The sequence below is a fragment of the Lolium rigidum genome, chromosome 1 (assembly GCF_022539505.1).
Source record: "Lolium rigidum isolate FL_2022 chromosome 1, APGP_CSIRO_Lrig_0.1, whole genome shotgun sequence".
In the NCBI taxonomy this organism is placed as follows: domain Eukaryota; kingdom Viridiplantae; phylum Streptophyta; class Magnoliopsida; order Poales; family Poaceae; genus Lolium; species Lolium rigidum.
The window spans coordinates 314,791,377-314,806,774 of NC_061508.1; the positions used below are offsets into that span (position 1 = coordinate 314,791,377).

The following is a 15,398-nucleotide window of genomic DNA, read 5'->3' on the forward strand; positions in this document are numbered from 1 at the left end:
TTCACGTGAGCCGATGTTTCTGTACATTTCTTCTGTGCTATTTTATTAACCAACACTCCATTAGTCTTGTAATATAATTTGTAATTTTTTTTCGAGATTGAAAAGATAGAAGTTCCACAATCCTCCTAGGAGGAGATTACAAGTGATTAAATGAATCTTAATGGATGTACAGCTTGTCGGCAAGTTGACACGCAGTCCATGTGCTGTTTCCACACCATCCACGGCATGAGCAAGGCTGCATATGACATTCCTTTGCGTGTGGGCTTGGGGCGAGTTTGGTAGCTTGGCTCGCATGTGTCCCCTAGTTTTTGGCCGTTTGGTTTTCTAGGCTTCTCCGTCTTGTCGCACCGTACGGGTTTTAAAGCACCCCAGGAAAATCGAGTTTAAAAATTTCTTCAAGGATAGATTCTGGGGAGAAGAAAATCGACAACGCCTATTCGCGCGGGCGCTCCGCCTTGGCATGGCAGGGAGAAGGCGAAATCCGAGCGGCGTTACGCGGCAAAGGTAGGCGTAACCTTCCTCTTCGGTTACCCTCTCCATTAACCCCCTTCCAAATTTTCCATTTCCCCAATATTCGCACCTGCGGCGGCGACGACCCAGATCTGGCAGCGCGTATCTCCCCTCGGTCTCCAGCACCGGACCAGGGTCCTCGTTTCCAGCCGTGGCGGAGCCTGCGCACATCTGCGATGGCTTTCGGCCGTGTCCATCGTCCACCATGACGGAGTTAAGGGGAAACTCATCTGCTCTACTCTAGTGTTAGATTCATGTTGGTAGAACTAGTTGGGTTCGATAAGACCGTTCGTAATGCATATATCTTGTTTTAGTAGACCGACCAGCTCCAGCTTATGCATCACGCCGCATCACTCATCATTTGCATACAAGCCTGGATCCTGATGGTGCACAAGAGAGCAGTTAGGCATGCTGCTTTTCCTTGTATCAGTTACCGTCCTATGTTACAATGAGATCAGGAGAGGATTGCTAACCTAAACTACATCAACAACTCGAACGATGTAGAGGCTATCCAGATGCTTTGGATGAGAAGAACCCCTTTCTTTGCACTTGTGAAAACTTTCAAGGAAAGAGGACTGCTGGTTGGTAGCATCCACACCTCTGTCGAAGAACAAGTCGCAATATTTTTTTATGTCGTGGGTCATAACCAGCGGCTCAGAGCCATCCATAGTGCATTCAGGCAATCCATGGAGACTATCTCTCGGTACTTCCAGTAGGTGTTGTACGCAATTGGGGAGCTCAAAGGTGACATGATCAAGCCAGCATCATTGAACACACCACCCAAGATCAAGAACAACTACATGTGGTTCCCGTATTTCAGGGTGAGTACAAAATCATGTTCGTTCTACTTATCCAATGTGTGGTACTGTCACAAACATGACTGTGTGCTAATTTTTTGACAGGATTGCATTAAGGCTATTGATGGTACTCATGTGACTGCAAAGGTATCGAGATCAATGTCTGCAGCATTCCGCGGGAGGAAGCACTACACCAGCCAGAACGTGCTAGCAGCTGTGGATTTCGATATGAGGTTCACATACGTGCTTGTTGGGTGGGAGGATTCAGCTCATGATCGATGCGAGCATCTTGGCCGACAGCTTGTCAAGCCTGATGGGTTGTAAATCCCTGAGGGTAAGTTCTACCTTGGAGATGCTGGATGTGCATGCCGACCTGGTATTCTACCTCCCTTCAGGAAAACAAGGTACCACCTCAACGAGTTCTCTCCCAGGTACCGACCTCAGAATGCGAAAGAGTTGTTCAATCTGAGACACTCAAGCCTTAGAGTCACCATTGAGAGGATCTTTGCTGCATTGAAGAACATGTTCAAGGTCCTTGGCCAGAAACCGTTCCACACTTTTGACACTAAAGTAAAGCGGTCCTTACTTGTTGCATTCTTCACAACTGGATCCTAGGTTGGGGCGATGATAAGTTCGTCGAAGAGGTTGTCACTTTTGATGAAGTAGAGACCGACCATGGTGTGGGCGTTGGCGACAATAAAGCCTGGAAGGAGAAGAGGCAAGAGTGGGCAGACACAATATGGGAAGCCGGAGGCAACGCCACCATCTCAGAAGAAGAAGTGAATAAGAAGAACCCCTATTTGATCCCCTGTTTATCGAACCCCATCCCCGTATGTTGAACTACCCAGTGATGATAAATTGTCATTCGTAGTAGCTAGGGAGCATCGTTATGAACTATCATTCGTACTACCTAGGTCTGATTTCGTGAACTGCTAGCTTCGTTATTCTGCAACTGTCATGAACTTCTTTCCATGTGATGGGAGGTGATAGCCGTGGTAAGGCTACCGGTTGCAGAGAAGAGGTGCCCTTAGGCATGCCTGGATTGTACCAAACAACCGTAATCTCATCTCCATCGAGATTTGGTGTTAGCTGGAGCCAAACAAACAAAAAAACCTTTTTGACCCAAACCATGCAGCCCGACGTACCAAACAACATGCCAATTCCGCCCGTGGCTCATTCCGAACGCGCAGATGCCCTTGCACGACTACGCCAGTGAGCCATGACTCGGGCCCATGCTACCAAACGCGCCCTTGAGTGTTCTCTCACGGGCATCCGTCCCCCCAGCCCAACAAAGAGGCAGTGTCTTTGCATGGCGGGTCGCAAGGCAGGTGTAACCAGCCAGCCAGGCGAGGAGCTTGTGCAAGACATGTCTGGTGAAGGGGCACTAGGGGCCTGATTGGTTGCTAGCAGCTTTTCCTCGCATTAGTAGAGATCTTCTCCTTGGAGCCATGTTCATCTGAGTCAACTTTAAAATCATGTTGTGCATTTGGTTTGCTTGCTAACAATTCATTTTTCTTCTTCGATTGAGAAACGGAACCTGGTGTTTGGTTGCACACAATTTCACGTCTCTAAAAAATACTTGGCTTTCCGTTGCATGTAGATGGAAGATTTCTCAATTCTAATCTACCGCACTAGTTCACTAATAATGGTAGCCTTCATGCATGTCTTATTCGCGCCATCGGCAACCGTAGCAGAGCAGCAGCGCCGAACGGCTTGGCGCGCTCCCGCCGGTGCCCTGCCGATGTCAACGAGTCGGCGGTGATCTGCATGGTAAAGTTGCAGGTGGCGCTGACAGGAGGAGAAAGATCATTATTTGGGTCGCCGTCGGAGCGGTTGCATTTCTTCTGCTGGTGGTGGCATTTCAGCTAACGTTGTTCCTACGTATGGTATAATGAAGATGATAAAAGGTACTTAAATAAAGCAGTCCAAATGCATTCCCTAAAAAAAGGATTTTGTTGCTTTTCTTGTGTGTCAAAGTTTGTGCGGAGGTAGCAGTAGTATTGTCTACTAGGTCTGGTACGGATTGAAGCTGCGTCGGCCCAGTAGTTTCCGATTGGCTGCTTCTGCTTGGTCTCGTCTAGGCCCACCGTTGCTGGGTGTCTGCGGCGAGGCGGCACGTTGGTCTGACGGGCGGAGTCCTCGTCCGATCGATCTGATTTTGTTCTTGCCGTGCCCGATACCCCATCCCCATGGAATCAAAAACTGCGACATGGCTCTGACATTTCCAACGTCTCTCCTCCCTGGCTCCCTCCCGCTCCTTCGCCGCCGCCCCGATCCACCGCCGACGCACCGGCCGCCGCGCCACGGGCCACGGCGACCCGCTCCTGCCACCGACGCGGTGGTCCTCGCCGCGGCAGTTCGTTCCACGGAGCCGCGCGCCGCCGCCTCCCCGACAGTTGTTCCTCGCCGCGGCCACAACTCGGCGGGCGCGCATCTACCGAGGCCGCTCCAGGACCGAGGTCGCCGTTCGTAGCCCGGTCACCGGGGACCCACGCCACTGCCTCGGGGCCCACGGCCGCACTAACTCACTTCACTCACTCACTCAGTCACAGCCGATCGGGTGCGAGGAGCGCCACCGACCGACAGTGGGTCCACGGCACATGCTCTGTCTCGCTGCGCGCCGGTCCCACCACTTCTCGCGGGCGCGGCAGAGAGGGCCTCGTGTCCGTCGAGATGGCGAAAAGCGAAAGAGAAAATAAACTAGTCCTCGCAGGCAGTGGCCACCATTAAAGACAAAGACAAACAAAGGCGACGCCACGCCATTAGCAGCAGCAGCAGCCCACGCTTTGCTCTGCCTCACGCCTCGCTCCCCGCTCCCACTGCTCCCCCACTCCCGCTTCCCACTGCGCGCAAACCCTAGCCGCTAGCGTTGCTCTCGCTCGTCCTGCCTGGGACGCGCCGCCATTCCCCGCGAGGCGGTCCGGCGGGGGCAGTGAGCCTGCGCGCGGGCTGCTCGACCGGTCGAGGCAGGGCGGCGCCCGAGCTGCGCCGGGGAATGCTTGGCTCCTCAGGTGATTTCCCCGTTCCCCGATTCGCATTTCTAGCTCCCTGTACAGAGCGAGATATTTCGTGTGCTGTTTCTTTCTTTTCGATTTCACCCGTGCGCGACATTACTGTAGCTTTATTTATTTTATTTTGGGTGTTAGTGTTCGGAGCACAGCATATCAATGGCCACATTATCAGGGGATTCAATCCTTTCTTAACGCGCGTTAGTTCGAAAACTGAGTTTTTTTTACTTGACCCACGGCTGTACCTCTGATCAAATGATCTGTAGCTTCAGATGAATCCGTCATTTTCTTTCTCCGGCTGTAATTTAGTACAGTTTCGTCTTTACATTACATTAATAGTCTTTTTTTTATTCAGTTTGTGGTTAGGGAATCCATTATTTATGTGACGTTCTAAACTGGAGCAACACACTGATAGCATTTTAGATTCATCTGGACTGAATACCCACCTGCCCTCCAGTTGAGGACAATGGAGTTGATTAAAAATGTATGCCCTGCACATGCGAGGTAGCCGTTTAGACTGCTAATAGCACCGTTCTTCCTTCCTCAGAACCCCTAACAGTATCCTTCTGAATGGCCATAAATATCACCGGGCAGCCTGATTTAAGAGGCCCCATAAATGGGCCGTCATGGGAGACCTATGAGATCGGCAACTCCGGCATCACAGAGCAACGGTGGGCGCCCCCCATGGCCCCATGGGGGCCGTTCCCGTCACTCTGGAACTGCGCGATTTACTATAGCGGTACTGCTGCAGTGCAGGCATGTAGTCGTTGCACATTTGCGATCCCACTAGTGCCCAAGAGATGCAACTGTTGCTCATGGAGTGTTAAGTGCCTGTCTCTGATATAGTCTCTCTCTCTTCTTCAAAGGGTCCGCGGCATTGCTGTTCAGAGATTGGTGAAGATGGAGGGGCTCCGCATTGCCTTCCTGCTTCTTCTTGCCTTTGTGCCGCAAGTAGTGCTTGGGACACATGATGTGTACATCGTCACCATGGAGGGCGACCCGGTTGTGAGCTACAGAGGCGGGGTCGAAGGGTTTCCGGCGACCGCGGCGGATTTGGATGAAGAGATGGATATCACCAGGTATTCTATTCTATTCTATTCTTGTTGCTGGTTTTCACCTTGTCTCTTGACATTTATTATTTGTGTTGCCTGCCATGCATGATTCCTCAAGTCTATCCTGGGAGAACATATGATTGGTTACTGATGAATTGCAATTTTCAGCTTCCATTGCACTTTGAACTTGCTATTCAGGAAGCTGGCTCCCTAATAGAAGTGATGATAGATACCTTCTCCCTGTAGTGGTCTAGAGGATGAGGTTTAGCTTCATGTTCATTACTCCTGAACTAACTACTCGTCGTTGACCTTCATATGTTTTATTATTTGTCTAATTTGTAAACCTTAAATACGATCATCAACTTGTTAAGTCAACCTTTAGGCCCCTTGGTATCAAAACTGAAAAAAATTCTCTTTAAGTTGTCCACTGCAGCCTGATTCTTATGATGCAAACAGTTTATGCTTACTCTAAATTTTCCGGATTTGCAGTGAGGCTGTCACATCATACTCGCTTCACCTTCGAACACACCATGAGAAGCTTCTAGACTCGCTTTTTGTGGAAGGAACTTATGAGAAGCTTTATAGTTACCATCATCTTATTAATGGTTTTGCAGTTCACATGTCATCTTTGCAGGTAATTGGTATTCTAAATGTGCCAAGAGGCACTTTTTTTTCCAGTTTTGGATTATTATTGTGGCTGAATACGAAGTTTTATTGTGTTAGGCTGAGTTCTTAAGGAAAGCCCCAGGTGTAAAGTATGTCGAGAGAGATACAAAGATACAGAAACTGACGACACACACTCCACAGTTTCTTGGATTGACAACAGCGTTATGGCCAACTGGAGGTGGATTCGATAGAGCAGGTGAAGATGTGGTCATTGGTTTCGTGGATTCAGGAATTTACCCCGAACATCCAAGCTTCTCTACCCACAAAACTGATCCTTATGGACCTGTTCTTCGTTACAAGGGGAAATGTGAGATAGATCCAACAACACATAGAAGCTTCTGCAATGGAAAGATAGTTGGGGCCCAACATTTTGCAAAAGCTGCGATTGCTGCTGGAGCATTTGATCCTGATGTTGAGTTTGCATCTCCATTGGACGGTGATGGTCATGGAAGGTCATGCTCCTGATGATCCTCCTTATTAAGCTATTTGTTTTGCTTTTATTGCACACCAAAAATAATGCACACATGAAACCTTTCAGGTTTTTTTTCTTCTTCACATTTTTAGATTGCTTCCCACATATGTCACGTTGGATGAAACCTTTCCGTTTGAAGCATCTTTTTCTGTATATTTAGTTACCGTTGTTGTTTTCGGTCTTGTGAAGATCGCCACACCTTATCTGACACATGTATACCTTCTACCCTCAACAGTCATATAGCTGCAATTGCTGCCGGTAACAATGGGATTCCAGTGCGAATGCATGGCTATGAATTTGGCAAAGCAAGTGGCATGGCTCCACGAGCTAGGTAAGTTTTGATTCGTTAGAATTTTCTGAACAAAGCAAAACCTTATGCAATCAACAGCAATTCCTAAATCACCCACCTCAAAACAGGGGTTTTGTTCATCCTATCTTTCCGAGGTTGCATTATTCTGCTACGCCAAATACATTACCTGTTTCCTTCCAAAAAATATAAACAATGCATGTAGCTTTCTTTGGGGGAAGAATAGAAGGACTCTTCAGTAGTCAGTATCATCATAGCTGGATTCATTGAGAGTGCCATTGCAATCTTCTTTCCCCACCAATGCCAATGCCTTACTGTCTTGAGTTTGTGCTCTTCAGGATAGCTGTGTACAAGGTTCTTTACAGACTTTTTGGTGGTTATGTATCTGACGTTGTGGCAGCGATTGACCAGGTACATTATATTATTTACCTACACTTCTCACAACACATACATTTAATTGTACAATTATTTCTACCAACTATTTCACTGTACTTGATATTGCAAAGATAGTTGGGGGCAACTTTGTGACCTCTGCGGCTCAGCCCCTGCAAAAAACAAAAACTTTGTGACCTCTGGAGTATGTTGAAAGATATGTATTTGGTTGTAACAGTCTTTGAAAACATTATATATTTGTTTGAGAGGTTGACTGTTAAGTATAGGCAGGGTTGTTCAAGTAAACTAGATCAGTCGGTACTAGTATGATATATTATCCAAGTGTCGCTGATCTGGAGCTTATGAAGCCCCCAAATAGAGCCTCACATTTGTAAATAGAAGCAGGAGTTATTGTTTTCAGTTAATGATAAGCTCTGGTTTTACTTCTGTTGTGTGTTCACTAGCATAGCTTAGAATTTGAGTTCCATTTCACTGTAAGATGTACAGTGAAATACGCGTAATGGTAACTTGAGCACTCATTTCTGGAAACTTATAACTTGCTACTGCTCAGCCATAGATGTATTCTGCGATAACAATAGAATGCCTGCAGGATAGCTGTAATACATGTCAGGAGCGAGAGCTTCCAACATGTAGGAGCTAACACATATGGCTGGCTACCTGCAGGCTGTTCAAGATGGTGTTGACATTCTCAACCTTTCTGTTGGACCAAATAGCCCATCAACAGCTACACGCACTACATTTTTGAATCCCTTCGATGCTGCGCTCCTTTCTGCCGTAAAAGCTGGTGTGTTTGTTGCCCAAGCTGCCGGAAATGGAGGACCATTTCCAAAAACACTGGTGTCATTCAGCCCATGGATAACCACTGTTGCTGCTGGAGTTGATGACCGCAGATACAAGAATCATTTGATACTGGGAAATGGAAAGCGTCTTGGTGGACTTGGAGTATCACGTAAGTCCATTCCGTGCATGTTTTCTAACAAAATATAGCCTGCCATTGGTCAATATAACTTGCATGGCATCCTTGGCAACATCCCACACATACTTAAAAGTGTTAGTCATCACACACGAGCTTTACTTTGGGTTCCTATTATACCAGATTCTTATTGGATCCATGTAACTATTTCTCCAGCACTTTTTATGTAATTCTTAAAATGATTTGGTCGGAAGCCTACTATACCAGATTCTTATTGGATCCTAGTAAACTATTTCTCCAGCACTTTTATGTAATTGTTAAAATGATTTGGTCGGAAGATACGTTCTGAGTTTTGTTCATTGTTCCACAAAGGCACTTGATGTAGAGTTGTAGTCCTTTTGTGCTGTTTGTTATTACTGTCAACAAATGTCCATTTATGCCGTAGGTGACACTGGTGTTCTTACAATTCACTTAAAGTTCTATTTAGTTGATAATTCTCTAATCTCTCATCTGACTACAGCTGCAACACATGGAAATAAATCATTCGGCCTTATTTCTGCTACTGATGCTCTGCTGGGTTCATCTGCAACCAAGTACAGTGCTCTAGATTGTCAAAGACCAGAACTCCTAAATAAGAGAAAGGTTCAGGGCAAAATTCTTTTGTGCGGCTATTCTTATAATTATATTGCCGGGACAGCTTCAATCAAGAAAGTGTCTCAAACGGCCAGGAGTCTTGGTGCAGCAGGCTTTGTTGTTGCTGTCGAGAGTAGTTACCCAGGAACAAAGTTTGATCCTGTGCCTGTGAATATTCCCGGGATTCTCATCACAGATGTCAGCAAAACAAAGGTAGTTTATCCCTGATGGAACCTTATTGTGAGTGTCACCCATTGGCAAACACCATTTCTAAATGTATATAGAAATAGCAAAATGCAACATGCAGTCTAAGCATGGTAATAGATAAGCCTGTTATTTGTTGTTTGTCTATCAGCTGCATAGAAGTCATGATTCCAAAAGTTAGTGTACAGTAGAACTATTCACTAATCTCATGGAATCAACTTGCAAATGCTTACAGAGCAGTAGTGTGGATTGCATTTACTGCTGCTATTTGTAGGCTGACATGGCAAATAAGAAAATTTGTACCATACATGTTTGGGTCTAAAATGATATTTCTGATACAGAATGATGACACTACTTCTGGCTATGTAGGATCTTATAGACTACTACAACTCGTCCACAACAAGAGATTGGGCTGGAAGGGCTACAGCGTTCGAAGCAACAGTTGGTATTGCAGATGGTTTGGCGCCAACACTGTTCAATTCAGCTCCCCAAGTTGCTTTGTTCTCTTCAAGAGGGCCTGATGTAAAAGATTTTAGTTTTCAAGACGCTGATGTTCTTAAGCCTGACATACTCGCTCCTGGAAATCTTATATGGGCTGCATGGGCGCCTAATGGAACAGATGAAGCAAACTATGCTGGTAAGCTCTTGTCATGCTTGTTTTCAGCATGTCGTGGTCAGTCGATTATTAGTCTAGTTAAAATAAGAAATGCCACTATGCTTCCTTTATGCCAATGTGCTCTCAATGCTTTGAGACTACGTAGTTTAAGCAATCTTGTCTCTTTTGATGGTTGCGATCCGTAAAGAGGGAGACAGCCATTCGATCTGAGCTAACCAAATTCTGTGTCGTGCCAATGTTATTTTTCAGGAGAAGGGTTTGCAATGATGTCTGGAACTAGCATGGCTGCACCACATATTTCTGGCATTGCAGCACTAATAAAACAGAAGTACCCAAAGTGGAGTCCCTCAGCAATAAAGTCTGCCTTGATGACTACCGCCAATACGATCGACAAGGGCAGCCATCCTCTTAGGGCGCAGCAATACTCCACATCAGAAATGTTGACACTTACACGGGCCACACCGTTTGATTATGGTAGTGGCGCGGTTAACCCAAAAGCCGCCCTGGATCCTGGCCTTGTTCTAGATGCAAGTAAGTTGAATTCTTTCGATCGAACTCTTGTTAAATAAGCAGTTCCGAGTTATTAAGTAGCAATGCCATATTCAAGTCTAATACTGCATTGCTTGTGTTGGCAGCTCATCAAGATTACATCACATTTTTGTGCTCAATCCCTGACGTTGATCAGAGTGAAGTATCAAACATAACCGGCTCGCGCTGCAGCTCCAGTCCAAAGGGGCAGCGACCCTACGACCTCAATATCCCCTCCATCACGGTCTCCCAGCTGAAAGGCACGCAGACCGTGAAGCGGACGGTCACGAATGTGGCCGACGAGGCAGAAACCTACACCATCATGACTAGAATGTCATCGGAGATCGCCCTGGAGGTTTCGCCTCCTGCTTTGACGGTGCTCCCGGGGTCGTCCAGAGAGATCATGGCGACCCTCACGACGAGGTCGGTGACTGGCACCTACAGTTTTGGAGAGATCACCATGAAGGGTGACCGGGGACACCTAGTCAGGATCCCAGTGGTAGCTATGGGGTTCAAATAGAGTTATGTACGGGTCTCTGAAGCCCTGAGCTGAGAAGTGTTGTAATATTTTGTAGCTTGGTAGGAAAAATAATAAGAGCTATCGTAATGATGTATTTGTGTGTTATGGTAGTTCTCCAGGTTGTGAAAATACTAGTGATCTCGAGTCCACTCTCGAAGGCGAAGCAGAGTTCTAAATTTCAAATACGGGATAGTTTCCGACTTTGCATCGAACAAAATGGGAGTGTCTTGATTAGTGTGATCAATAGCATCTTTCGTCTGTTTCCAGTAAGAAAAACAAATGGTTAAAATGACTGAGCGTTCCAGTGAGAGGGGAGGCGGGGCATTTTTTGGTCGATGCGTAGAGTGGACTTTGACGGCGTTAAACGCAGACCAACCAGCTGGACTCCCCGTTAGGGCTGATTAGGATGCCAGGTCCAGGTCTGAGCCTCCCTTTAAAGAAGAGGGCCTCCAGTGCTCACCCAGTCCTCACCTCACCAGATCTGAATCTCGCAGTCCACCCCGCCGCCTCTAGGTAATCACCATATCCTTTCTTCCTCTTGTCTAAGTTCGGTAGTAGATCTTGCATATGCTCCTCCCGCATGCTATCTGAGTGTCGCTGCTTGCTTAGCCCCGCTCCATGCTGGTGGTCATCTATTTTTATGATGCTGTTAGGTTCACGCTGTATACTTAGCATCAGTTTCTTGGTGAATTCGTCGGTAGTTTCCGCCCACAGCTTATACTCCCTGTTTGTGTGTCTGTGTTGACTATATTTGTCTGTTTTACTGACGGTGTTGTCACACAGTTTTACCCAGTTTTTAGTTAGATTGCAGCCACAAAAGTTTCCCTAGCATCTATCTCTGTTGTTATAGATATATATGGGCATAAGTTTACTTGAGTAACCAGTAGTTGGATTTGGTAGCTTCATAAATAGCACTTCTAATCTAAGTTATGCTGCATATACTCCCTGTGTGTCTGTCGACAATATTGGTCTGGTCCTGGCATCTATCTCTGCTGCTATAGATATGAGCACAATTTTACTTGAGTAACTAGGAGTTGGATCTGGTAGCTTCATAAATAGTAACATGTCTCTCTCTTGTTTGACAGCTACTAGTACAGAAGAGATGAGTGGATGAAAGCTCAAACCCGGCTTTCATAGATCCTAGCGGTTTTGAAGTAATAGCGAGCCTGATTTTGCTTTTCATCAAAGCATCTTGACAGACCAAAATCTGCAATTTTTGGCACCATGTTGTCATCTAGTAGTATATTTGCAGGTTTGAGTTCCAAGTGAAGAGTATGAATCTCGTGGAGATAGTGTCTCCCATGCAAATCCCTTGATTATTTTGTAGCTTGCTCTCCACTCAAGCTCTCTCAATTCAGGTATGATGACTCTTATTTCTAAGGGTTATAATCATAGTTAATCTAAACTCTTAATTTGATACTTCTTTTGTGGGAAAACTCAATGTGATACTGATAGTATCTTTTGTGACGTGTAGGATTGATTGGGCATTGTACAACTGCAATGAAGTTGTCCAACACACGTATGCATGAGAAGTTCCACCAAGTGGTTGAACTTAAAGAACAAAAAAAATGTGTTGACACACCAAGAAAGACGGAATATAACAATTTTTTTGTCAAGCCAGACAAATGCTCTTGTTTGAATGTCTATCTAGATGGAGCCTTCATGCTCATATGAAAGGTAGGATCATGTGTCACATAACATTGCTTTCTACTACCTCCGTTTCAAGGAATAAGGCGCCCTCGTTTTACGTGCTTTTTGTTTGACCAAAAATTACTTCAAATAGATAAACATTGTTTGTATGAAATTGGTATCATTAAAAAGTTCTTTTCAATACGAATCCAATGATACTAATTACATATAATATAATCAAGATTTTGTTGCTCAATTTGTATGGTCAAAGTTCGTCTTGGAATACGCGTGCGCCTTATTCCTTGAAACGGAGGTAGTATCTTTTGTTTTTGATAGGCTGTTTAGGATTGTTTGCATACTTTCCATGTGGTTTAGTAAATACTATTTGTTTCAAGCATCCAACTCATGTAATAGAAATTACTCCCTATGCATGTGTACTATCTAGCCTTTCTGAAGATTAAGAGCTTCGAGTATCTCAAATATTTAACAAACTTCTCTCTTATTTATAGATGCATGAATCTGCATGGCTAAAGCGCTATAAAGTAATCAAGGGATTTGAAAGGGTCGACACCATCTTTGCAAGAGTTGCGTCGTTCACTTTGATCTCAGACCTACAAATATATTTCTGGATAACAGCGTGGTGACAAAAATTGCTGATTTTTGTCTGACAAGTTGCTTGGAGGAAAATCAAAACCAAGCTGTTGCTTCAAAACAGTTCGGATCTATGTGGCCTATTGAGATTGCCATGGATAGTTCATCAGTTGTGCAGGTAAGCTCAATATGGCATTCTCCACTAACCTCTTTTTCTTTTGAGCCAGCATACTTCCCCATTTCCACCTTTGTTGCTCCGAGCTGGTGGATGATTGCAAGCATCGTTGATTCTCCAACAGAAAAGGGTTCCAGTAGGCGGCAGTGAAGTTCAGCTAAGGTACAAGAGTTGTTGTTTAGCACTAGGAAGATAGTAACATTTGTTTCCTTATAACAATGAAGAACCTGATCTGTTCCCAAAAAAACAGAGACAATTAGATTTCCATCTCAAAATATTGATAATTACCAGTAGGGAACTTGCATCACAAGTGCTTATTTCATAAGGATTTGAAGTCTGCTGTACTTCTAGTGTGATAGATATCATGTATACATGCTATATGAGTATTATAAGTCCTTTGATAAGAAATATTTTGCAAGAGTTGTTGTGTGCAACTGTGTTCTCTCTGTCTTGTTTTCTTAACGAGATCTGTTCTCTGTCCTGTTGGGATCATGCCTGCACATTTAGAAGTATGGCGTGCTGCAAATTATCAATCATGTTGTTGCCTAATTTCTCTAAGTTGTTAAAGTAGCATAATTCCATGTAGCATGTTCTTTTTTCATAAAAATGTAGCGTGGCTCTAGGATGGTATATGGATGCTATGATATCTGAAAGATTTACACATGCTTTTGTTTCTGTTAACACTTCCCTAAAGAGTTAATTGTATGAGCTATCTTACTAATGCTATTAACTTTGTTGCAATGCAGAGATGTTTGGAAACTGTCTGTTCATCGATATAGTGGTGGCTGAACTAGAGGATATTCGGGCAGAAGCTCAGGTATCTATCACCATAAAAATCTCCCACAGTTCTCAAACCAAGCTCAGTTCAGTTCCTAAGAGTGCCATGTTTTCTATTGTTACAGGGAGCAACATCAGGATTCAGGGGGGGAGACAAGCCAGGAAGAGGGGATGGCCAAGGCTTTGAAGATTGACCCCTTTGCATCATACTCCATGACAGCTACTCCAGTTACCTGCTCGGCTGAGATTTAGGATGGTGTCTCAAAGGATGGCCAAAGCATTGAAGATTGACCCCTCTGCATCATACTCCATGACAGCTACTCCAGTTACCTGCTCGGCTGAGAGTTAGGATGGTGTCTCAAAACATTCGAGAAAGCCTGTTTGGGTGGAATGATTTTCAGACTTATGCTTGATTTCCATTACGGCTTTAGCCTCTTTGTATACCTTTACAGTAGGGCACAATGGAGTTGTTGTGTAAACATTCGGATTGAATGGATATACGAATGCATTGGTTATTCTTACATCTAAAAATAGCTGATATTTGCGGAGTCTATCCAGTGAAAAAGTTCCGTATCACATTTGTTTTTGTTTTACAAAGTTAGCTTTACACACATCCTTTGGTCTTAGCTCGGTTTTTGCCAAATACTTGTGCAATTTCATTCTTAACTTTTGCCTCTGCTTAGAAAAACAATTTTATGTCCTTGGGACTATTGACTGCTCAGATGCTTAATAGCTTGCTAACTTTGTGTGTGTATGTTGTTAGCTTCAGCATAAGTGCATCAGCGCATGCACTCGTCGGGTCAGATCACGTATTTAAAATGATGTGAAATGCTATGTTCAACGCGAACGCTTCTATAGCGTGGTGGCCACGAGCCTGCTCCCTCTAGCTGGAGATTGCCGACCCGGTTTCGACACCTGGGTATCGCATTAAAAAACCCCTCGATTCATCCCCATCATGGGCGCCGTTGGGGTTTCTCACCTATGCTGTGAGTTTTTATTTAATGAAAAAATATCATTTTTGGCATTCACTTTAGAGTTGGAAATGCATTACAAGAAAAAAAATATTTGTTTTCACACTTTCATCTCCTGGCTTACCCAAAATACATTGGAGCATAAGTTTTTATATTTCATACCAAAATTGGCTTATCTTATTTTTGTGGTGAAGAATTTTGGCTTACCATTTATAGTTAGTCTAATATATTTTCTACAAAGCTCTCTCAAAATTTCGTTTTTTATAGAAGCAACAGTAAACTTAAAATGCCAATTTACATACGAAAATATCTTTTATAGCCCGGGCTACATGTGCCGGTTTCTTTGTTTTTCCCTCAAAAATTTCAAAACTTTTAATTTTATAGTTCCACAAAATTATGAAAAAAAATACATAGACGTAGAGAATGTTGGAATTAATAAATGTGTAAATTTTCAGATTGAACTACGTTTTCATTTGCCCTCAGTAAAAATGACAAAATCTCACAAATAATAAAATCTAGATTATAGTGTACTGGTCATTACTATTCACCAATAATGAAATCACGATTTGTTAATTTTGCTGAGTCCAAAATAGAACATATTTCATTCTGAAAATTTACAGATTTGTAGATTACAAT

At 44.3% G+C, this 15,398-nt stretch overlaps 1 protein-coding gene and 2 long non-coding RNA genes across 3 annotated transcripts; all 3 read left to right on the forward strand.

The window, feature by feature from the left end:
* Window positions 1-5,200: 5,200 nt before the first annotated feature.
* On the forward strand, window positions 5,201-10,692 carry LOC124684186 (subtilisin-like protease SBT2.6). Its single transcript, XM_047218565.1, has 10 exons — window positions 5,201-5,394; window positions 5,857-6,001; window positions 6,091-6,485; window positions 6,741-6,836; window positions 7,151-7,223; window positions 7,869-8,154; window positions 8,639-8,964; window positions 9,325-9,592; window positions 9,821-10,102; window positions 10,207-10,692. Exons 1-10 carry the CDS (start codon window positions 5,216-5,218, stop codon window positions 10,617-10,619), a joined length of 2,463 nt encoding a protein of 820 aa, XP_047074521.1. The 5' UTR covers window positions 5,201-5,215; the 3' UTR covers window positions 10,620-10,692.
* A 279-nt stretch (window positions 10,693-10,971) lies between these two features.
* Window positions 10,972-12,214, forward strand: LOC124684187. Its single transcript, XR_006996935.1, has 3 exons — window positions 10,972-11,132; window positions 11,705-11,977; window positions 12,094-12,214. It is a non-coding gene; the product is annotated as an uncharacterized LOC124684187 (long non-coding RNA).
* Window positions 12,215-12,227: 13 nt separating this feature from the next.
* Window positions 12,228-14,312, forward strand: LOC124684188. The gene is made up of 4 exons (XR_006996936.1): window positions 12,228-12,296; window positions 12,758-13,176; window positions 13,761-13,831; window positions 13,917-14,312. It is a non-coding gene; the product is annotated as an uncharacterized LOC124684188 (long non-coding RNA).
* The last annotated feature ends 1,086 nt before the right edge of the window (window positions 14,313-15,398 follow it).

Bases quoted from the DNA above. Each gene is read 5' to 3' on its own strand.
- LOC124684186 (XM_047218565.1), top strand. From the start codon at position 5,216: ATGGAGGGGCTCCGCATTGCCTTCCTGCTTCTTCTTGCCTTTGTGCCG. The intron at 6,486-6,740 runs GTCATGCTCCTG...TACCCTCAACAG, and splicing joins GACGGTGATGGTCATGGAAG to TCATATAGCTGCAATTGCTG. The intron at 10,103-10,206 runs GTAAGTTGAATT...TTGTGTTGGCAG, and splicing joins TGGCCTTGTTCTAGATGCAA to CTCATCAAGATTACATCACA.